Raw genomic sequence first — 24,055 nt, forward strand, 5'->3', positions numbered from 1 at the left:
AGAGGCTGGGCCTCTGGGCAGTGGACACACCCTTGGGTCAGTCACACTGGGACCAGCTTGGTCAGCTGGTCCCATCATTGCAGTGACCAGAGTCGTGTTGGGCTCCCAGCAGCCAAGGGCAGCTCTCTCAGAGACCGAGGATTCCGTGAAGACCTTAAGGATGCGTGAAATCGTGCATATTCAGATTGGCCAGTGCGGGAACCAGATCGGAGCCAAGGTAAGGAAAGTTCGAGGACTAGCTTTCCTATGGTCCCTGGGTGTAGCCAACTCAGAAAATACCCTAAGTCAGCAGGGAAGGCAACAAGGTCAGCAGATCGCATGCACTTGCCGAATACCTGGCTTCATTAACCGACGCCCATAGGGAAAGAGACAAGGGAGGTAGTAGAGGCTGAAAGGGTCAACTCAATTCATGCTAATTTCACCGCCGCTTATGGGGGAACCCTATTTACTTTCACGACCCTAACAATGAACTTTCATATCTAAAGACAGTAATTTGTCTCAAAAGTGTCCCAAAGTTTGCTGGGCAACTTTTTACACCATATAACTAAGACGTCTTTCCATCCCCTCCCTTGTTTATGCTACAAAGTTTAAAAAGATCCACGTCTGTTCCATTTAGTAAGAACAGGAGACTAAGGAGGTGAACCTAAACATTTTTGGGTGCAGTAGCAGAAATAATTAAAATACACTCTCTGGAATATATACACGAGTGTGTTTCCTTCCCACCTAAATTTTTGTACAAAGTGCCTGGTTCAGTGGCTTACACTCAGAGATGACACAGCCCAACAGGTCTCCAGCCCGGATTTCATCCCTGGCTTTACACACTTGTACTGTGTTAACAGCCAGATTCTGATCGCTCCCTTTGCCATTTTGAAATTACTTCCACTAGGATGAATTGTATTAAAAATGTAATCGCATTGGGGCGCCTGGGTGGCTCAGTTGGTTAAGCATCCGAGGCTTGGTTTGGGCTCAGGTCAGGATCTCGTGGGATGGAGCCCGGGGTGGGCTCTGCACTCAGCAGGGAATCCTCTTGAAAGATCCTCTCCCTCTGCCCCTACCCCCACTCTCTCTCTAAAATAAATACAAATGAATAAATAAATGAATAAATAAAGCTTTAAAATTTTTTAAATTGCATTAAAAGTTAAATTTTTTAAAATTGTGGTAAAACACACACTGTAAAATTTACCATCGCCATCATTTTTAAGTGTACAGTTCAATAGTGTTAAGTATATTCACAGTACTGTGTACCCAATCTCAAAATAATTTTCCTTTTGCAAAACTAAAAACCCTGTCCCCATTAAATACTAACTCTGCATTTCCCCTCCCCCAGACCCTGGCACCCACCCTTCTACTATCTAAGAATTTGAACTCTTTTTAAAAAAACATTTTTAGGGGCACCTGGGTGGTGCAGTCGTGAAGCGTCTGCCTTCGGCTCAGGGCGTGATCCCAGAGTTCTGGGATCGAGTCCTACATCGGGCTCCTCTGCTAGGAGCCTGCTTCTTCCTCTCCCACTCCCCCTACTTGTGTTCCCTCTCTCGCTGGCTGTCTCTCTCTGTCAAATAAATAAATAAAATCTTTAAAAAAAATAAAAATAAAAAAATTATTAAAAAACATATTTATTTATTTATTTATTTATTTAGAGAGTGTGAATGGGAGGTGGTGGGGGGGAGAGGCAGCAGGAGAGGGAGAGAGACTCTCTAGCAGGCTCCACGCCCAGCACAGAGTTCAACTAAGGGCTTGATCCCACGACCCTGAGATCATGACCCTGAACAGAAATCGAGAGTCAAATGCCCAACCGACTCAGCCACCCAGGGACCCCTGAATTTGACCTCTTCTAGGGACCACATAGACGTGACATCACATGGTATCTGCCCTTGTGCGTCTGGCTTGTGTCCCTGAGCATTATGTCCTCAAAGCCTCAACCACGTTGCGGCCCGTGTCCGAAGCTCCTTCCTTTTCATGACTGAGCATAGGTTGTTTCCAACTTGGAGCTGTTGTGAATAACGCAGCTATAAAAAACTAGTCTTTTAATGCAGGTGTTTAAAACCTGGGGCAAAGAATATTACTGCTTGAAGAGAAGTCGCCGACTCTCCATGCCACGGTGATGAGAGCTCCGAAGCAGAACACAGGGAGAAGCGGGAGGCACCAGCTCCGCGCTCTGAAGCGGGAAGATAATCTGGAGGGAGGCGCGGGAGAGGAAGTGCAGGTCCAGATAGGGTCTCAGCTCTTCCTCCAGCGTTGTGCTGTCTGGCGCTTAAAGCCCCGGCGACCGCTTATTATTTGGGGCCATAAGAACTGTAAGAGACGTTTAGTTTGTGGTGATATAGAACTTAAATTTATTTATTCTTTCAGACTCTGAACAGTGCTGGTAATTTACTATAAAACAGAGTCTGGTTAATGAGACCACGGCCAGAGCAGAGCCATCACTTATAAGATATGGCTGGGAAAACACCCTTGGGGATTTTAACATAAATGAATATATTTTCATTGCACTTGAATATGTCCTTCTCTAGGGCAATGAAAGGGGCCATCTCACTAACTGTTTCCATATTAAGAGCTCTGCACACAGCTATATTAATAAATACTGTATGTGTGATTGAAAGTGTCATATGTTTCAAATAGTTACAAGAGCTGTGCACAATCTTGAATCGTGTGCATACCTGACCATGAAAAATGCACACGGCTAAGAGCTGGGCCTGGATGTCCTAGTTAGGGGCTTTTTGGAAAACTGCATGAAAATAAATCCCCAAGTGAGGGAGATATTATTGTGAAATCAGATAAGAATTCAGTCTATTTTCATTTAACGGGATCTATACTTTACTAGCTCGAAGCACCAGAAGGTGAAATTCGAGCTACCCGGTCTGATGCGAATTGTAAAAGGACAGCTTTAATGTATACCACGGCCTCTATTTAATAGGAGCAAAATCCAATTTAATATTTTATGTGTTGGCATTTTATTTAAGGCATTCAGGTGGGTATAAAACACAGTCTTCATATTCATGTTTAATGGAAGCAAGAGCAAATTTCGCTGCGGAGCGGGCACTGACAGAAAGGGCCTAAAGGCACGTCTAGGAAAGGGGGCGGCCAGACAGACCCCTCCGGGCAGGCCCCGCAGCACTCCCCTCCTGTCCCTCTGGCCAGTCTGCTGGCTCACGGTACCTACCCCCTGCCCTTTTCTGGGGTCCCTCTGTACACTGGCCTCCTCTCTTGCTGCTTTCAGTTCTGGGAGGTGATTGGCGAGGAGCACGGGATCGACTCGGCCGGGGGCTACTGCGGGGACTGTGCGTTGCAGCTGGAAAGGATCAGCGTGTACTACAACGAGGCCCACGGTAGGACGCTGTGCTCCGGTGGCGATGCCCACCCGCCCCGGGAGCACGGTCAGGGTGATGTCCAGGCAGCGCAGCGGGATCCCGAGACTGGCGGGTCCCCAAGTCCCCTCTAGGGCAACGGCTCCAGAAGAAGGCGCTGAGTGGGGTCACGTGTCTTAACCCCCAGCTGCTCGAGCACCAGCTTTCTAGCTTAGTTCTTAAATGAACTTCCTGTAGGGGGCGGGATCTCTGTCATGGGCCAGACGACAAAACACAGAAAATGATGGATAACGTATTTGGAAGGTATTTTATAGATTTGTGCACTTGTTGGGGTCAAGGATATCATTTCAAATATCTTTCTTCTAGAAATACCTTTCTCCTGACGGGTATCACAAGGTTCCATTTTGATGAAACATTAACTTTTAGAAAAACAGCAGTTTGCTGACTTCTTCCTATTTTTCTACACAGGTAAGAAATATGTGCCCCGGGCGCTGCTGGTGGACCTGGAGCCCGGGACGATGGATAGCATCCGATCCGGCAAATTGGGAGCTCTCTTTCATCCGGACAGCTTCATCTACGGTAGGTTCTCCTGCAAGGGGGTCCCGGGACGAGGTGAGGGCGCCTCCTAGTGGTGCCCCGTCTGCCCCGCCCCCACCCGGGCAGCCCGGTAAGCGGCCTCCCTCTGCACAGGGAACTCCGGCGCTGGCAACAACTGGGCCAAGGGCCACTACACGGAGGGCGCCGAGCTGGCCGAGAGCGTGCTGGACGCCGTGCGCAGCGCCAGCGAGGCGTGCGACTGCCTGCAGGGCTTCCAGCTGGTGCACTCGCTGGGCGGCGGCACGGGCGCGGGCATGGGCACGCTGCTGCTGAGCAGGATCCGCGAGGACTTCCCCGACCGCATCCTGAACGCCTTCAGCGTCCTGCCCTCGCCCAAGGTGTCCGACACGGTGGTGGAGCCCTACAACGCCGTGCTGTCCCTGCAGCACCTGGCGCAGCACGCCGACGCCTGCTTCTGCATCGACAACGAGGCGCTCTACGACATCTGCTTCCGCACGCTCAAGCTGGCCGCGCCCAGCTACGGCGACCTCAACCACCTGGTGTCGCTGACCATGAGCGGCATCACCACGTCCCTGCGCTTCCCGGGCCAGCTCAACGCCGACCTGCGCAAGCTGGCCGTGAACATGGTGCCCTTCCCGCGCCTGCACTTCTTCACGCCCGGCTTCGCGCCGCTCACCAGCCGCGACGGCCGCCAGTACCGCGCGCTCACGGTGGCCGAGCTCACGCAGCAGGTGTTCGACGCGCGCAACGCCATGGCCGCCTGCGACCCGCGCCGCGGCCGCTACCTGACCGTGGCCTGCATCTTCCGGGGCCGCATGTCCACCAAGGAGGTGGACGAGCAGATGCTCGGCGTGCAGAGCCGGCACAGCGGCTGCTTCGTGGAGTGGATCCCCAACAACGTCAAGGTGGCCGTGTGTGACATCCCGCCGCCGGGGCTGAGCATGGCCGCCACCTTCATCGGCAACAGCACGGCGGTGCAGGAGCTGTTCGGCCGCGTGGCGGAGCACTTCTCGGCCATGTTCCGGAGGAGGGCGTTCGTGCACTGGTACACCAGCGAGGGCATGGACGTGGGCGAGTTTGCCGAGGCCGAGAGCAACATCCACGACCTGGTGTCCGAGTACCAGCAACTGCAGGACGCCAGGGCGGTTCAGGAGGAGGATGGAGTGGGCGTGGGGGAGGCCGAAATGGAGCCGGAAGACGGGCCGCTCGAACCCCGCGGGGCCGTGTGAGGTTGGCCGCAGCCCACACCCCGCAGCCGTCCCGCCGGCTTCCCACCCGGCGCACCGCAGCCACCGGGGTCCGCACGCACGCACACACACACGCGCGAATGCGGGGGCCTTCCGCTGGCACTCGCTAACTCCAGACGTCGATATTCACTGCACTCTATTAACTGGTTTTTAACAGCAAAGCGAATTTGTCTTGAAGCACACCTCCTTTGTTTGACAATGTTGATCGGGTAGTTACTGCACGCACAGCGCTGGGCCGGGCATCAGGACCACGCGTGCGCAGTGTGCACAGCCACCGCGGCTGACTCCCCTCCCCACCCTTTCGTGGCAGCGACGAGCGCCCTGGAGCCTAGCTTGGCACCCTTGCTAAGAGTCATGCCCCGGGTTGTGTCGTGTGCGCTGCCCAGCATCCTACCTCCTGGTGCTCGCCGGCCTCCCGAAAAGCCAGGTGACTAATTGGTACGTGGGGTGCTGTGCAGCCGAGGCAAGTGTGAGTCAGCGTCCACTAGTGAATCGTGTGGACCTTGTGTGCACGTCAGCGTACTAACTGGAAAGGGAAAAAGGGAGAAAAAAAAGTGGCAGTGCTTTTCACCAAAATACCTGGCCAACCGCCCCCCCCCCCCAACGCCGGGCAAAAGTCACCAACCCCAATCCTCTGATCTTCATTTTAACATAGATGTTTAGATTCTTAGGGGTGTTGCATTCTGGGAATTCATTAATCACCATCTTCGGTCTTCCTTGTAAAGGCTGTTTCAAAATGCCCTTTTCACTTTCATTCAGTAAACACCTTCTGAAAGCCTCGGTAGCCTCTGCTCTTTCAGAAAGGGCACCCGGTGCGCTGGGCGCGCTGGGCAACCATTCAAATGCAGGAATTCGGCCACCGCTGTGTCCTTCCTCCTCAAGGAGGACGTTGTCTTATTAGGGAACTTTTATAGTTCAAATTAATTTGCAGAAGTTGCCATAAATGTTTGCATGATGACACAGCTTTGACCATTACCTGAGTTTAATCTGCTCACATTACAACAGGACCAAATACACAGGAGTGTCATCAAATCATCCATAACTTTTTAATTACAGTTTACCTATTTCTGACATACCGCACGGTAATCCCTTCCAGGGCCATAAGGGTCTTAACAGCCTTCTAGAATTACCACTGAGCTCTTCTATTTGATCCATGGGTAGCCGCAGTGGGAAGAGCCTCCGACACTCCCTGCAGGAAATATTTACTTGCAGGCAACTAGGTTCTCTCCGACTAGTGTTTGTAATCGGCGGTCAGGTAGCAGGCGGATGGATGCCGCGGCGGCTCAGTCTGAGAAATGTCCCTCCTTCACGTAGGCATTGTGACCAGTAACGAAGTATGTAGGGAAAGAAAATGAGGTCCTGCTGTCGGCATCGTGACAAGCCTTCTATTTACAACACTGAAAAAACTTTTAAACACTTTCTACTTGTGGCTCAAGCACTAAAAACAAAAGCAGATTTATTAAGAAAATGTACATATATATATATGTATATATATATATATACTCTCAGTTTGAGGTTCCTAACTTCTCAGAGGCTAAAAAGACTTACGACCTTTGATGTTACAAGAATTTATACACGATTCCACTAGCACTTTCCTTCTCAAATCTAAAAAGGCAAAATCAAATAGATACAAGGAAGGATACAGATCTAAATTAAAAAAAAAAACCTGCTGATTTCTATTACTGTCAAGATTTTTGTTTGCTCAATAGTAATCATTAAAGTACAAGGAAATTCAATTTTAAATGGCTAAATTGCTTTATTTCAGACTAAATAAATTCCTTTTCTTGGAGCCTAACCGCCCAGACTGATTAATTTGAGTAGTTAAAAATATTTCAAAATGTATCTCACCATCCTCTTTTGTATGGTAGAAATAGATTAAACACACACACACACACACACACACACACACACACAAACCCACTAGAAACCAAAAGAAATCTGTCCCCTTAGATTTTGAGGAGCCTATTCCTTTAGCAGTATGGTTGCCATGGCGACACTGGTCTCAGAGACAGAGACATGGGATCAGAATTTCAGAGCTTGTCCGGTTCCTTCACTTCACACCCAAGAACCCCGCGTGAGCAGAGATTAACGACTCCCTCAGAAATCACTCAACTAGTTAGTAAAATACCCACAGCCAGGTCTGATCAGGGTCCCCCGGCCGTCTGGATACAGCAGACTGCCCAGCAGGCCTGGACACCGGAAGTTTACTTTATTTCCTAGCAGTTCAGGATTTTTAATCACAGAGAAAGAGGCTCAAAGAATCCTTGCTGGGCAGTAAACCTGTCTTTTATTCAGTTGCTTTACCCCTTTCCCTATCACCAGCGCTGACCCTAAGTCTCACCTTAAATACCCCATCTGCCATCCTCACTGGTGACTTCTCTCTAGTTACCTGGCTGCAAAGAATTCAGCCCTTTGCCCATTGGCTTTGTTCCTCTATGAAAGAGGCCGGACAGCCTCGAGATTCATAGATTCCTATCCCTGTAATGAAAGATGCTTCCTAGTACCTTGATTTTGGGGACCGAGGTCCTGACAACCTTGATGCTCTGACTTTAGAACAGCAGACCGGCCCAGGCAAAGAGCTCTCAGCGGCCCTCACGTGGCTACTGCCCAGTGGCCCGGCTCTCACACTCCATCCAGGAGCACCTCCTTGCCTGTCCTGGGCCAAGAATTAAATAAAACCTACATACAGGTCAAGTGTCCCGGGGCAGGAAATCGCCTGCAGAAGGCCGAGAACAAAGGCATTCTCTTGGGCGCCTCCTCGGCACTGCTCAGTGGCCCCCAGAACTTATTGTTAGCTTAAGTACCACGGGGAGAACTGGTCCAGGCATAGAGGCTGAACCGTGTTTCAAAATTTCCTGTTCAAATTTCTTTCTCTGTTCTCCAAAACCGTTCAGATCAAGCAGTTTAACTCTGCAGTGGGTGTTTTACTCAGCCCAGTGCTTCCAAGTTTCAAAGGAAGATAAAAACAAAACACTTGCAACGTGTCTTCACGCCTGAGCATTTAATGAAGCAGTGAGTCACTGCAAACCCCGTGGAGCAGCTGCCATGCTCGTGCCCGGGGCCTACAGGCAAGAGTCCTAAAGACTGAACTTCAGTCGGCCCTCGACTCCATGAGCAAGGTACTGAACGGCGCGGCCCCATCGCCCATGGGGAGTGCTCCCAGGACAGAGATTCATTTACAAAACAACGTGAAGCACATTTCTTGCTGAAATTCCGACATTAGTGGTTGTCTCCACAGGTTTTACGTGTACAAAAAAATGAAGACCACAATCTAGTATTTTTTTCCTTCTAATCTATGCTTTTAGTAATTATTGTCATTTAGGCAAATGGCTAAGCCGGCTGCGCGGGAGAACCAGGACAGCAGGTAATAAGCCATCCGCCACTCGGCTGTGACTTCTGCAATTCAAAGATAAGGGACAGTGAGAGCCTCAACAAGAGGCTAATTTTGTCAATTGATATGAAAAAGAGAACTTTCTATCCTGCAACATTTAAAACATCTTTTGTCTCCCTCTGCTCACTAGATGTTAAACCTGCTTCCCCCACCTTAAGACACCGTAGTCCCTAAGGTCCTAATCCTGCAGGTGTGGACAGTTCCTATGAGAAACAGTCCAAAGGAAAACAAAAACCAACAGCAAGAGTGAACCATACTTCGATTTATTGGCATTGTCAATCTAGAACAAGACAGGGATATTTTTCCATGCACGGAGATCGTTTGCAAACTGCCGTAACATGTACCCACATCTTCACCGCAGAAAATGCAGCATTTGAAGCTTTAGTCAGGGTCTAGGAGGAGAGAAGAAAATGCAACAGTTGCTAGTCCTTTGTGTTTTCTTAAAAATCCAGCATGAACACGGGCAATGACTTCCTTGTCACGAACTGTATAACTTTGGCGTCACTTCACATGGCTGATGCTGACCCTTGGCTCTTGGCTGTAAAAACTGCTGGTTCAGGTGCATGGCCTTAGCTGAACAGGAACTTCCCTTCTAAGTAGAACCAAGTACTCCCTGGGCAACAAAAAAACTACTCTCCCTTTAAAAAGATACTAAAAGCCCCCTGTGCTCAAGGGCTGGGAGCATCCCCTGCAGGACATATAGAGAGCAGCTGTGTTTTGTTTACTGGGGCTGGACACTATACTTCCTGACCCCAAGGACATCACAAGGTCAAGGGAGTTCGATGCTGAGTTTGGCTCGGCTCTGCTGCAGAGGCTCAGTGATTTTCTCAGCTAGCCCATTGTTAAAACAAAACAACCCAACATGAAACCAGGTCTCATTACTTAGAATTATGAGATGAGACAGAGAGCCCCTAGAAAAAGGGCTACATTCAAAACATCGCATCTCCAGACTCATAATAAAATATTTACTAATTCAAAATGGAAATGAAAAGTGCTTAGAGGAGACAGCTCCAGTAAGTAAAATTGCTCATAACCACGAGCTGCCAAAGGATTCATACTGATCACACTTCCTTGCCACTGCAGGTCTGACGCCTTTTTTTAAAGCAAAACAAGAAAATTAAATCTGAAAACATCTCTCTGGTTATTTGCCTTGCTTATCTTTGAAATAACAATGTCAAGAAAGAGGCTTAGAGATCAGATCACTTTAGTAGTTGGGAGCCAAGAGTCAGAACTTATCAACTGTACAAAACGGTCTTTTATTGCACAGGATGTAACTCTACATGGCTCACATCTCTGGAGAAGTAAAATGAACCAGATCCTCCGAAAGATCATAAATTTAGCAAAAAGCAGTTGTCCCTGCAGGGTCTTGCAGATGTTACTGCTTGATAAAATCGCAGGACCCTTGCCTGCGCTTGCAGCCCTCGTGTTCAGGAAGCAGTCATTTGTGAGAACAGTAGCAGATGTGGGGGAAATGAAGACGTAAAGAACTGCAATTTGTCATGCCCCTGAGCTGTTACGTAACTCCGACAGCAATTACACAAAGTGGGGAGTTTATCCTTCAAATTATTTGATGTTGTGCAGACAAATGAAACAGGTTTAATTAAAATAAGACGGCTCTCTACCTAAGCACTGCTAAATGAGCTAAAAATCAATGTGCCAATTACTTCTACTTGTCAGGGCCCGAAACAAGATTCTTTTATGATGCCACAGGACTCCTATCACCTGTATGCTTCAAATTACTACCCACTAACCAACATATGAATGTACTGATTGACCAAAAAATGGACAGAATTCAAAACTAAAATTACTTTGTTTTGAAAGTGCTCTAAGAACTTAAGATGCAAGTCTTCTAACCAATCAGTAACTTACAGATTATTCCTTTTTCACTTTCACAATTTTTACGGTGCTGCCGGAAGTCTTCTCAGCATTTGCTTTGAACTCTGCCTTCAGTGCCTCTCTCACTGCCTTTGCACAGATCTGGGAGTATCGGATGTAGCTGGAGGAAATGAAAGATGATACAAAGTTAATTATCAATGATCCAGCCAGACTGGTCGTGCTACTATTGTTTTTTTCTTCCTATGCTTTTAATTTTGGTTTGATTGTACATTATTGTGGAACTGGATTTAAAATGACTAGTGCCAAAAGCAATCCACACGGAGAAAAAGTCCAGAAAGAAATGTACCAGAATCTTAACTGGTATTAGGATGGGTAATCTTTGCTTTTTCCTCTTTTGTACCATCCTAATACATGCTAATTTAAAATAAAAGATTCATAGTGATTTTTAAAAATCCCACAGCACAAGAAATAGACCAAAGTGTTCTTACGAGAGACTATAAGTGATGTTTTCCCTCATTTCTCTAAAAATTTTTTCCTTACACTATTCTTACAAAGTAAATACATACAATTAAGAGAAAAAACTATTTTGAATTCAACAATTCTTCCTGATTATTTAAAGGTTTTCTTGAGAATATTGGATTTTGTTTCCCAAGTCTGCCACTGAAGACACTTCCCAATCAAGGTTTCTAAATGAAACCTTGCAGAACATCCTTAGTTCTAACAAAATATCTAACAGCCTGCTTCCTGTTTGGTAGATGGACTCCCATCAACATCTTATTTTCCAAAAAATGTCAGCTCACTTTTTACACTTTTTGAAAACAGGAAGGGGGGGGAGTGCTGCTGTCTATTTTCTCATGTTTCAGATTTGTTTTTTTGGGCCAGAGGCAGGCGTTCCATGCCTCCTAGGGTGCTGACTAATTGGGTTGACCTTCAAGGCTGCTCAAGCTTTTCCGCTACTTTATCCACCTGTAGACACAAGAGAATAAAACAGAAGGATAATGATGCCTGCCCACTGATGGCTGGGAGGAGAGACAAAGCAGGGGCTGCCACTCCTGTCACTGAGCAGGTGCTTAGGAAATGGTCCCTGTTACTGGGGCCGCAGACCTGCCAACTGGACAAAACTGTGCTTGACCTCACAAGGCGGGAACCCTGGGGCTGCTCAGCCGTCCCAGTCAGGTGCCCCCCCAGAGGGGGCTACTTGTAGTCAAGTCACAAGGGGTGCCCCGCCCCGCACCAAGGTGCATGGCCCAGTGGGTACACGAAGCCACCAGGCGTGAGGGCGGCGCCCACGGCTCCTCCGTCACTGGAGGTCGTGTCTTCCGACGGGTTCCACACGTGAGCTTCCCGAGGGCCCCCACTGCCCTCTGTGCCGTGCACCGAGGGCCTGCTCCCCTTTTAGCGGGAAGGCAGCCCTACAGCGACGGGAGTCAGTGTGCAGTAAAAACACGTGTGTGCTGGACACGAACGCCCGCGGTGCGGGCTGGGGTCACACTCCGAGGGCCCTGTCCCGAGCCCCGACGGGGGAGCGGGGCGAGGACCCTGCACTCAGCCGCTGCGGACCGCGCGGCGGGGGCCCGGCTACATCCCGAAGGCGGGGGCACCGCAGGTGCTCGGCCCGCCGCCCACGCGCCGCGCACTCGAGGCGCCTCCTCCCTCCCCCCCGGCCGTGAGCCGCCATCTTGGGGCCGCGCTCCCCCGGCCCCGACCCCCGCCGCGCGCGGTGTGACCTCCGACCCCGGGCCGCGCCGCTGGCTCCCCGCACCCCCGAGGCGCGGGTCTACCTGAGTCCAGCCTGTCGCCAATACGCCACCATGATGTCGCGAGGGTTGGCGCGTCGAGTCGAATCGCGAGGACGCCTCAATGTCGGCTCGGCGCACGGCCCAGCGGCAGGAAGGTCAGCCCTGGGAACCGGAAGAGGCGGGACTCCGGACCTGCCAATCTCACCGCCTCTTGCCCCGCCCGGCCTCCCGAGCAGCCCCTGCTGCCCCGCCGCGGAATCCCCCCCGACGCCGGGAGCCAATGGGGGCGGGCGGCCGGGGCCTCGGGTGCCAATCCCCGGGCGGGCCGGCGGGCCGCGCCCACCGATTGGCTCCGCGGGCGTCCCGAGCGTGTGCCCCGCGGGCTTCCGTAGTACCCCGGTGGGGCGGCGGGGCCGCGGGGGCCGCCGGGGTCCGCGCCGGGCAGAGGCCCACCTTCAGCCTGGGGTCACGGCCGCACCCCGGCGTCGGCGTGGAGCACTTCGCCCCCTCCCCCGGGGGGCGGTGGGCAAAAGGGAACCCGGCCCGTACAGCGCGCAGGCCTCCGGGCCACCCGCGACCGGCGACGGCCTGGGCTAGACGGCCGGGCCTGGGCGCTACGGGCAGGGGCGTGGGCGAAGGCCCGGGGCGCAGGAGCGCGTGTGCACACGGAGCGGTAACTACACAGAAACCGTGAGCAGGAAACACGGCGTTACGAGGAAGTTTTCACAAACTAGAAACCTAACTTCCATCTGTAATGCTAGCTAGGGTAAGACGCCCCACGGTCCATGTGTAACCTGTGAACACTGTCTCAGTTCAGTCCCCCCAACACAGCTGCTTGCCGTGTCTACGAGATTTGCGTAGGTAAAAGCCACAACTACCAGCTACTTCACTACAGTGGAAAACCAAAGTTTCTAGAATTTATCATTAGATCAGAATAAAAAAAAAACAGGTTAAAAATTTGTTTAGAAATCTTTTTATCATTAGGGCATTACACCTTTTTCAGAACAAGTATAATTTACAGAAATTATACAAGGCAACTTTTTATCAAAAGATCAATATTTTGCTACGTTTTAATGGAAATGTTATTTCACATTTGTAAAAACCATCTCTGGTTACAAAAAATAATCAAAAACCTTATTGGATTTAAGTTGCTTTTACAAATGTCCTAAGAAGTCTTAAGCTAAACAACAGAAGTAGAAAAACACTAATTTTTAAATAGTTTAGTATACTATTTCTGTGGTTTATGTACACATAATAACTGGTTTCTTTTACAGGAAACCTGATGAGTTTATTACATTAGCACTGTAAGATAAAGGCAAGAGCTAATCACCTTTTAACAAAAATACTCTGTATGCAACAACTGCAAGTATCAGAGAGATTATTTACTGGTCGGTAACTGCCTGCTACAAAATAGGAAATACATTTACTGGATTGTTTTCCAGATTGCAGCTGCCCCTTAGCATCCAAAATAATTGACTTCCCACAAATAGAAGCTGCAAGCAATTCACACAGTGGTTCGTTTAGGTCAATGCTTCTTTTCTCATTATCATTCTTTTTTTCTTCCCCACCGCCCCCACCCCCCGCAGTTGCACCGTATTATTAAAAAACACTAAGTACCTGGGATTTATGCTTCAGAAAGACACCGTTTGAGTAATTTCAAATGACTACAGCTCTTCATGTAAAAAAGATGTCTTGCGGTCACAATTACTTCAAAAAGTAATTATATTCAAATAACCTGACATATCATGCTTTAGCAATTACAGAGCCATGATTTTGACACATGGCAATTTATAAGTTAGGCAAATGTGAAATGCTAAGCTAAAAGATGTGAACAGCTGTTCTTCTGTTTAAGTTTAGAGTGCTGCAAAATTCCGGTAATGACTTTATTTTTTCAGTGAACATCACCAGCCCACGGTATAGCATACTAAGTCATAAAGTACAAATCCAAGGAAGGTAATACCTTTCCTAAGTTACAAAACTTTGGCAAATTAACACAGTACTCTTTAATACATTAAAATTCTTTTTTTGTTTTGTTTGTTGGAGTCATGTATTAGTGATAATTTTCATTCCAAAAATGTCATTTAAGTACCAAAACAAAACACTCTGTTTTCTAATGGTGGTTTATAGCAGAGCAAGTTATTTTATACAAATTAAGATGTCTTTTCAAACTTTAAGTTCTCCTTTTAAAGAGCAAGCTCTTGCAGGTTACCATAGCAGGGTAATTGTATGTGTCTAGGTGGCTCCGCTTTGTGCTGGGTTGGTCCAAAGCCAGGTAGAGTTCCAATGCATGAAAAGCTTTACAATTCTACCTTAAAGGAAATTTAATATGCGAATATGATTTTCCAAGTACTTTTCAAAAATTGTTACATCTTCACATAAATACCGGAATCCTCAAAATCAGATGGCCATTTGAAACAATACTCTTTGGGATGATCCCTTTTATTCAGAAACCCTGCACCTCTTTGTTTTGATCAGAAGTCCCATAGCTTTTCTTCAGCTTATTAATAAAAAAAAAACTCTACCTAAAATATAGTTTTATTTTTTAAATAACAAATAAATATATTGCCAGTTTGCAGAGACCTGGGGGGCGGATGTCAGGTACTGACTTTCATCCTCATTTCTCTACAAACGCCGCTGCCGCCATCGGTGTCCTTATGCTTCCTCTCGCCGAAGCCGTCAATTCTTCAATTTCAGCATTTAATTTATGTATTACCCATTCCATTGCTTCTCGGCCCTTAAAAAAATCCAACACATCCACTGTTACCAAGTGAGAGCAAAGGCACCTATCAAATAAGTGGCACATCAGGAAGAAACAAGGAGCATTTACAAGTATAACTAAACCTCACCAGAATGGATTCTTTTTGTCCTTGCTTTTTTTTTCTTTAATATTACTTACCAAATAGTGAATACCCTGGACAGCTGGACTGATCTATAAACTCCTTTTTATTTTGCATGCAAAAGATGTTCTCAAAAGATTCTACAATTCAATGATTGTGATCGTTTCCTTATTTCTGATTGGGGTGGTCCCTTTTTGGGGGATCAAAAGGTCAAATCCATTTTTTTGGGGGGTCCATTATTTTATTTAAAAAAATTTTTTTTAAAGATTTTATTTGTTTGACAGAGAGAGATACAGCGAGAGAGGGAACACAAGCAGGGGGAGCGGGAGAGGGAGACACAGGGTTCCTGCTGAGCAGGGAGCCCGACGCGGGGCTCCATCCCAGGACTCTATCCCAGGACTCTGGGATCGTGACCTGAGCCGAAGGCAGATGCTTAACGACTGAGCCACCCAGGCGCCCCGGGTCCATTATTTTAAACTAAAATCCTGTACAAGGCCCTGGAAGATCTGGTCCCCGACTTGCTCTTCATCCATTCTCTCCTGGTGCTTTATGACAGTCCTTGAGGAAATGAGAAGCATTTCCTGCTTCCTCTCTCAGGGTCTTTGCACATGCAGCCCCTCTGCTGGAGAGGCTTCCTGGCACACCCCTCACAACCAATGCACTCCTCATTTGGCACTCAACAGAAACAGAACACTCATGAAAGACTTGTATCTCTGTACTTTTCCTCTCCTAACGGCGTGATTAATGCTGCCTTCCTCTTAGTTCCATGAGGGCAGGGACCATGCTTGTTTTGTTCCCTGCTGTATCCCTAATCTAGCCTAGCACTTCCCCTGGTACAGAAAAAGCACCTATAAGTATCTCTCGATTGTTGAATGATTATATTAAACATGTGTTATAACAGAGTGCATTAAGTATCTCTTTCTCTAAACTTAAATTGTTTTAAATCATGCATTCTCCAAAGGGCAAAAATTAGTTGGGGGTGGGGAGAGGTGGAAATATCTCACTCTTTGTATGTACATAGCCCACTCATCCTTTCATCCAACTATCCATGGTCTTAAATACTTTGACGTGGTGGTGGTTCTTAGAGAAAAAAAATGTCTAAAACGGACCTGGGGGTCGTGGGGCAGAGAAAATAATGAAACAGGTTAAGAATTGGTATTTTAGGGGCGCCTGGGTGGCGCAGCGGTTAGGCGTCTGCCTTCGGCTCAGGGCGTGATCCCGGTGTCATGGGATCGAGCCCCGCGTCAGGCTCCTCCGCTGTGAGCCTGCTTCTTCCTCTCCCCTGCTTGTGTTCCCTCTCTCGCTGGCTGTCTCTATCTCTGTCGAATAAATAAATAAAAAATTAAAAAAAAAAAAAAAAGAATTGGTATTTTAAACAATGGCACACAGTGACGTGTCACCAAGCACTTCCCACATGCTGGGCCCTGGGCCACACGCTTCCCATACGTTATCTCATTTACTCTTCATGACCAACTGGTAAGATGGCTAACTGATCTCCACTTCACAGATGGGAAACTGAGGCACAGAAAGGTTAACTTAATTGTCCAAGGCTGAAAGGCTGGTAAGAATTACGGCTTGCACATAAATCCCGGGGTGCTAGACCCCAGAGCTTGTGCGGGAACTGCGTATATGGACTCTCCCTGCACTGTGGCTGAGAGTCCATTTGCCAGGACAAACACACATTCAGTACAAAGCTCTTTTAAGACAGGAAACCCAGGACAAATGATTAGGGAGCAGCCTGACTTACTTTATTAGCATTTGAAGATATCGTACTCGCCATTAGTCCTTCCAGGTAACTGCTGAGACTGACTCCTTTCACAGTGATTATGGCTTCTTGAGTCAAAACAGTTCTGGAACAGAACACATTCACACAGCTTCAGAATGACTTTTTATTTTTTAAAGAAATACGTGATAAAAAAACCTAAAACACCCTGTAAAACAGTTTGTTGAAACATTTTTACTCACTTTTCTGGGTCCTGAGGATGTGGTTTGTATATAAGTCTCTCATCTACTGAAACCATATTTGTAAATGAAATCTATAGAATGAAAAAAAAAATCATTTTGGAAACTAAGATGAAAAACATTTGCAAAACTAATTCACAAACCAAAATCTTGCTAGGTAAATATACAAATAACAAATAAACCACTCTGATATTACTGCAAAAACAGAACTTAAATTTCACTATTCACTGCTTTCTATTATAAAAATAATAAATGTGACAAAACGATTACAGTAATAATATGCACATGATCCCAAATTCATTTTATTGGGTGCCGTCCCCTGGAAACAAGTAGCCTCACTGCTCCAATGAGGAGCAGGAAAGGACAATACAGCACATAATCAACTAGTTCCTAAGCCATGCTGAAGAGCCTATATTCACCTGTACATCAACTATACAAGAGACCCCCCCAAAAAATTAAGCTACTAATTTAAAATCAAAACAAAAGGGAGCCAAAACTTACATTAGTAGATTTAAGTTCCATCGTCTTCTCTACAGGATCAACTACAGAATGTTCTTGCACATATGTTTTAGTTCTTGCAGCACCAATAAGCTAAATAAAATATTAACAATTAGTAATCAGAGGAAGAGGGATTTCTTAACAAGTGTATCGATATTTTATTAGAAGGTAAAAATGTGTTAATATCTCGAACCAAAAAATCTGTTTCATAAAAAACAGGAGGAATCAGACAAAGGTCGGAAAGGAGGCCCATTTGAGGGTAACAGGAATTCACACACCATGAATGAGATGAGACCGCCAGATACAAAAACCCTTCCCAGAGGCAATTAGCGACTAGCCCAGGGAGAACACGTGCAGTATAAAGCAGACACTGAAATCGCCAAGGTGTGACAACAGAGCACTGAGCCTGAAATATGGAAATCAGAATATCTGGGTAAACATGGCATCTGGAGAAAGGAGAGCTCGAGAATATCTGTCAATATTTTCCTAGAGCAGTCTGAGCGAGAGGGTGCTGCGGCCTCTTTCTCCAGACAGAAAAACGGCCATCTCATGATGGAGGATAATGCATCCCATCCGGCATCATTCTTGGGCTCAGACCCCAAGCCAACCCCCTGACCTTGCTCATTTCTGTGTCCCCCACTATCTAATGCAGTGGTTTGTGCAATTCCTGCTAAAAAATGTGTCCCTTAGTTTTCTGAGTGGACCTAGCTTCCCCAAGGAGAAAGAAAACTGAGTCTGCTTATCATACCAGAGTTCTCTCACATTGTAATCATCTGGCACTCCAGTTTCTTGCTGGTTAAATTGGCTCATTAAAGCCTGCTCACATGTAACTGAATAGAATTCTCTTTTTAAATGTATGGGGAGGAGTCTCAAGCCTTGGAACAACTGTGGCATAGGAGAGTCCAAGAACACACTCCTCACTTAGTGTCACCACCCACCACTGACCACAGCCACTGCCACCTAACCATCGCCACCAGCCCACGGCTTCCAGATCTTACTACTGGTCTGAAGTGGCTGGCAAAAGCAGGAAAAGCAGAACAGAACTCCTTTTAGATTACAGAGCATTAGCTGGCTTCCTTCAGAAGGTTTTATCAGGCGCCTTCATGAAGACTGTAATAATATTTCCAATTCATTATACACTCATAACTCAAGTTTATTATAATACAATTTGAACTGATGCAAAAATGACATTCAGAATCAGCTCCCACAACCTATTTGAAATTATAATGTGGTTTAGAAAACTTCTCCACAGCAGTCACATTTCCACAGGAATAAAGACACACTTACAGATTTCACAATGGAAGGCAGTCCCCACTCTGTGCTGAGAAGTCTATGGCTGTGCAACTTTCCAGAGGGATCTATATGTCTGTCCAACACATCAACTCCAACCACGCTTGGGTTCATAGGGTTTGGGTATTTCTGCATTGCAGCTGTCGTAACGGTTTCCCATGGGTGGCTGCCAACATGAACCAAAAACCAAACATTTGAAAAATATGCATATAAATTAAACTGTTTTTATAATCCATCAAATCTTTCTTTACAGTTGAAGTTTAATTAATTTAACTAGGGAAAATAACTTTCTGAAACACTGACTAAAAGATAATTTGGGGAGCTCAATCTACATTTTGAATATGTATAGATTTCAGTACCTTCCCAGCACACAGGCTATATGGTACAACTGAGGTCTATAAAGATATAAATAGCCTTTAACACATTAGTGTCTTAAACAATCTTTCCTATTTATCCATGTTCACTTTCACACATAAATTGTTTCTAAGAATCACTGATTCACAAAAATGTATTTTAAAAAATATGTTCTACGAAAACAATCAGGAAAAATTGTTAGTATTATACCATTTTTTCTTTTGTCTGGCCCCAATTCCATAAAGGTATAAAGATGTAACAAAAGTAAAAGAACTTATAGACACCATGAATTCTTTAAGGGATTACAAAAAGATCCAAAGTATTATTGATTTAAATACTATAATTTAAAAATATAGTTTTCTCTATATTAAGGTAATAAATAACAGTGGCCCCTCCAGTCAATCTTTACCCATTGCTTTCCCCGAAGGAGTGATTCTGATTTGTTTTGAAAAGGTCACTCAATACCACAAAGTGTTTTTAAGGCGCTTCTAATATACTCTTTTCTAATGTTCTCTCTTAATATTATCTTCTTGAAAAAGCCCGTGTGCTTGCATGATTCAAAATCTGATGTACATCTGTTCACTTCACAACTTGTGTGAATAAGATGCTGGTACAAAAGCCATTGTTTTCCAGAAGAGCCCCTTATTAACGCCAGTGAGTATTAGAGGTGACTGAGCCCACCTGCAGTCTGATGCTACCCTAGCTGCGCTCTTGTCTTCATTGAAAGGAAAAAAGAGATCTGGAGATAATGTTTCAAATCACACATACTGATAAACCACACAGCATTACTTTTTATTTTTCTAAAAGCAAAATAGGTAGGCCATTAATCCAGTTCAAGTTTTCAGAGAACTAAGCCTGACAACTACTTCTTGCCAAAAGAAGGAAAATCTCAACACCATTCATTTCCCAGAACCCTGGACAACCAGTGACATTATTTTTAATGTTTTCATTTTTGCTATTATATAAATGAACCTCATTCTGTTTTGAATCTCAAGCCTTATTCAGCAACCAATGCAGGTACATAAGGGGAGCTACTTCATAAATCTAAACAGTCCCCATAAATAGAAGGGATACAGGCCGAGCACTCAGACTGTTACCAAGGCAACTATCTAAAATGAAGATCAGATGAACCCTGTCCCTGTCTCCAACTAGTCATATACCACAGTTAGCTGGCTTCCTTGCACTTATCTCTTCCCCCATCCCTTCTAAAAAAATTAATAATTGCACATGGCTTCAGGGTAGTTATGTATTATTTGTAATATAGTCCTTCTCTACTCTGAGCCAACTTGAAAACATTGGTGTTGACTTAACTTGAACTAAGACTGCTTTATGAAACATAATTAGGTCAAACATTACAAAGGACGCATGTTAACAGTCTTCCAGCAATTAATCTGAACCCTACTAATGTAATCATGTGGAAAGACCTCACACCGGAAGACACTCAGAATGGCACCAAGGGGCAAGCAGAACCTTATCCACCTGCCCAATATCTTCACCTATAAAACGAGGTAGGTGGACATTTAGGTATACTTAGCTCCAGCCAGGCAGCAACAAGGTCTTGATTAATCTACCGATATGTAACCAATTCAAAGAAAGGTGCCGGCACACGGGGCATTCCTGTTTGTTGAAGGAACCAATGAATGACTTCACCTGGATGCCAACTGTACGTGAAGCCCCAGAAGGAAGTACTGAACGTATTATATGGGTAAGACACAGAATGAGGACTTTGATATTGTAGACAGAAGCATCCTTAAGATATGAAACACTTGGCAATGGTAAGATTTGTGAGGGGAGATGGTAACTTCCATTTCAGGACTGAGTTTGGGAAGCCTACAGGACACGTGCGCAGAGATGACTGGTAAGACCTGAAAATAAGGATTTGAAGTTCGAGAGAGGCTGGAGCCCAAGGTACAGATTTGGGTGTCCTAAGTGTGTATGTATCAGCTGGGACCCTGACTGAAACGCCCAGATTATTTGGGGAGAATCGGGATCAGGGCTGCTTCTCCCAGAACACGTGCAGCATTTGTCTGAATAGGTCTATCTTCTGGGAGGGGGATCCCAGAGCTTTCATCAAATCTCAGAGAGGTCTGTGGATAAAAAATTAAGAATCACTGATGAAATCCAAGACAAGAAGGCCACTAACAGAATCTCCTTGAACAATGACACTGAAGGGGAAGAGAGGGAAACACTGAAGAAAAGAACAGGAGTGGAGGGGTAGCAGGGAGAAGAGTGTTAGGGAAGACAGAAGAACGTTCTAAGGAGACGCAAAGCTCAAAGAACCTCTGAAGCACTGAAATCCAGAAGAGGATTGTCAGCAAGAAACCATCCATGACCCCAAGGGCTGAAATATAGTAAAGACTGTTACCAGGTAAAGAACATCAGAAAGATCACCAATTTACAGAAAGACTAAGCATTACGGAAAAAGGAATTTTCCCCCTGATTTTAATGCTCTAAACTTCCCAGGACCCCGCGGACTCTTGGATATGGTCTAATTCACTGAGTATGTAAAGAGTTTACAACTTCTTTTAAAACTGCTCTCGGAAACATGGTTTAAAAAAATCAGACGGTTAAACTAAAACATACCGGAAAGCTATAAAAATTAAAACAGTGTGGTAACAACAGCAAGATCAGCAGAACAAAGCAGATGGCTCAGAAATGGATTCAAATGTCAAATCACAACAGGCTTCAGGCCGAAGATGGCACTGCAAATCGCTGACAGGAGGGATGACGGGTCAATGAAGAGCCCTTCCCTCGATTAACTATTTGGATTAACTGCTTCTTTATGAAAAAAAAAAAAAAAAAAAAAAAAGATGTAACTGCTTATATCCGTGGCTCGTTTGTATATGGAATCATGGACCCGGAAGGGGATTCAATTCCCAAGATCCAACTGGTTTAAGGCCTACTGTGTTGCTACGAAATTCTTCTAACCAAGAAATGTCACTGAGCGTGGCCTCCAAGTCATGTTCCGGTGGCAGGCCCGGACTGCACCATCATCTTCCGTGTCTCCCATAAAAATGGGCAACCCAAGGTCACACAGCGTGCCGCAGCCAGAGCTGGACCTTGGACTCCAATTGTAGTAAGGCTCCGTTCCTCAGGTCACGAGCTGCCAGAAAAGTTTCGCCTCCTGGTCGCCTGAGCTCACCCGGGGAGACACTCCACCCAAAGGTGGCGGGGCGACCGGACTCCCGACAACGCCCACGCTTCCCGTTGGAATCCGCGGGCCCCCGTCCCACCGGGTTTGGCACGGCCGGAAGTGGCACGCTGGGCCTCTCCCACCCCGAGTGCAGTCGAGGACCTCGTGCCAGGCGAGGCCCCCATCAGCCCGGGGGACCTCCCCGGGGGCCAGGCCACTAGTGCCCGTCTCTGGACCCTCTTCCAGCCGGGGCAGCAGCGAGGCCTCAAAGTACCGGGCTCTCTCCACCCCGGGGGCCGCAGACCCCGAGTCCCCGCCCCCTCCTCCTCCCCGCCCCGGGCCCCGTGGGACTCAGGGCCAGCTCCCCCCACCACCAGGCCCGACGCCTGGAAGCTTCCTGAGGGGCGCCCCGGCCTCGCCACGACTCCGGCCCGAACTGCCCGCCCACTCTGCACTTACCCCGTACGCCCCGCCGACCCGTCCCACGCCTCAAACTTACTCAAAGACGTGCTCTGAAGTCCAGATCTTCATAGTGCCGGCAGCCTGCTCGGTGTCCGGGCGGCGCTAAGGGACAATGAGGCAAAAAAGCCACACTTGCCCCCGCCCCGCCCCCCCCAGACGCCCCGCCGGCCGCGCAGCGCGCACGCGCCGTCGGGCCCGACGTGAAGGACGTCCCGACGCGCTGCCCCACGCCCTATCCCGGCCTGGGTTTTGCCCCAGCCTAGCGCGCGGCGCAACGAAACCCCGCCCCTTAGCGCCGGGCGCAACGCGCCGGCGCAGTGCCGGGGCAGCGACTGGGGCCGACGGCGTAGGCGCTGTGCTGCGCAGGCGCGACACGCGGCCGGCTGCCCGCCCCCTCGCGGGCGTCGCCGGGAGCGCTGACTTCTGCACAGAGTTGGGCCAGGCCCAAGAGGTTCCTGGGTGCACCAGCCATACCTTCCTCGCGTGCTGGTTGCATTGCGTTGGCAGGCCTGTGGACGGGCTTAGTAGACGGTCCAGTAAACCCGCCTACACAGGCAGTACTGTGCTGTGTAGTTGAGCAAAAATGTTCATATCGCCTCATTAGAACATTCCTACCAACTCTTGTCTTAATATGGACTGTGGATCCCCAAAGTTATCCAGCCAACCAACCAGCCACCGTCTGTCTCTGTTGAAATTGTGGGCATCCCAAAGTCATCCATCCATCCAACCAACCAACCAACCAACCAACTAGCCACCTCCTATCTCAGCCGGGGCTGTGGGGGCCCCAAAGTCATGCAACCAACAAACCAGCCAATCAGCGCTGTGCTCATTCCTCTTGCCCTCCCAGCAATTATGACCCTGACGGGGAGAAGACATAGACACAGAGAAACTAACACCTGACAGTGTGCTGGATGCCCAAATGAAGGGGTATTTTAGGAAGCATGGGTGCTAGTTGGAATAGATGGGGAAACATGGCCCTGAGTTTGTAGACGAGTCTTATCTCAGATGTCATCCCTGAGAGAGAGCTCCCCTCATCACCTTTCCTTAGAGATCCTCCAACCCCTAGTTCCTCCATCAAAACATTCCGTTGCATTTTTCTGAGCATGCACCACTCTCTAGGATTATCTTGTTTATTTGTTTAACTTCCACTTGAATTAAGCCCTTGAAGGCAAGGCAGCTTTTGCTCAATAAATGATTTTCAGTACCTGGTATATAGTAAAGGTCCAATGATTATTTACTGAAAAATAAAATAATAATTATTTGTGGAACGAATGAATTACTGAAATCATCTAGTTTATCTAACTTCCACTAGGCTGCAAGCCCTCAAGGGTGAGGCTCTTGCCAGACTTGTTCAATGATTCCCCTGTCCCTACATAATAATTATTGCATAAGTGAGCAAATGACTAAGAAGTGAGGGGCAGGCAGGAATGACATATGACACCA

At 47.2% G+C, this 24,055-nt stretch overlaps 3 protein-coding genes across 5 annotated transcripts; 1 reads left to right on the forward strand and 2 right to left on the reverse strand.

Moving 5' to 3' along the window:
- TUBB1 (tubulin beta 1 class VI) lies at nt 1-6,846 on the forward strand. Of its 2 annotated transcripts, XM_008699496.2 has the most exons (4): nt 1-217; nt 3,218-3,326; nt 3,774-3,884; nt 3,996-6,846. In XM_008699496.2, the coding sequence occupies exons 1-4, from the start codon at nt 161-163 to the stop codon at nt 5,090-5,092; spliced, it is 1,374 nt and encodes a 457-aa protein (XP_008697718.2). In that variant the 5' UTR covers nt 1-160; the 3' UTR covers nt 5,093-6,846. The 2 variants fall into 2 exon arrangements, with proteins under 2 accessions (XP_008697718.2, XP_040494465.1); XM_040638531.1 differs by lacking the exon at nt 3,218-3,326 and having other exon boundaries at nt 10-217.
- Nucleotides 6,847-8,748: 1,902 nt separating this feature from the next.
- On the reverse strand, nt 8,749-12,238 carry ATP5F1E (ATP synthase F1 subunit epsilon). Its single transcript, XM_040638532.1, has 3 exons — nt 12,119-12,238; nt 10,371-10,497; nt 8,749-8,893 (listed from the first exon to the last, which is right to left on the reverse strand). Exons 1-2 carry the CDS (start codon nt 12,148-12,150, stop codon nt 10,374-10,376), a joined length of 156 nt encoding a protein of 51 aa, XP_040494466.1. The 5' UTR covers nt 12,151-12,238; the 3' UTR covers nt 8,749-8,893; nt 10,371-10,373.
- A 2,258-nt stretch (nt 12,239-14,496) lies between these two features.
- On the reverse strand, nt 14,497-22,801 carry PRELID3B (PRELI domain containing 3B). Of its 2 annotated transcripts, none has more exons than XM_040638533.1 (6): nt 22,650-22,801; nt 18,661-18,829; nt 17,377-17,466; nt 16,879-16,949; nt 16,661-16,763; nt 14,497-14,810 (listed from the first exon to the last, which is right to left on the reverse strand). In XM_040638533.1, the coding sequence occupies exons 1-6, from the start codon at nt 22,679-22,681 to the stop codon at nt 14,691-14,693; spliced, it is 585 nt and encodes a 194-aa protein (XP_040494467.1). In that variant the 5' UTR covers nt 22,682-22,801; the 3' UTR covers nt 14,497-14,690. The 2 variants fall into 2 exon arrangements, with proteins under 2 accessions (XP_040494467.1, XP_040494468.1); XM_040638534.1 differs by having other exon boundaries at nt 18,661-18,843; nt 22,650-22,757.
- Nucleotides 22,802-24,055: the final 1,254 nt, after the last annotated feature.

The sequence above is a fragment of the Ursus maritimus genome, unplaced genomic scaffold (genome assembly GCF_017311325.1).
Source record: "Ursus maritimus isolate PB19 unplaced genomic scaffold, ASM1731132v1 scaffold_22, whole genome shotgun sequence".
Lineage (NCBI taxonomy): Eukaryota > Metazoa > Chordata > Mammalia > Carnivora > Ursidae > Ursus > Ursus maritimus.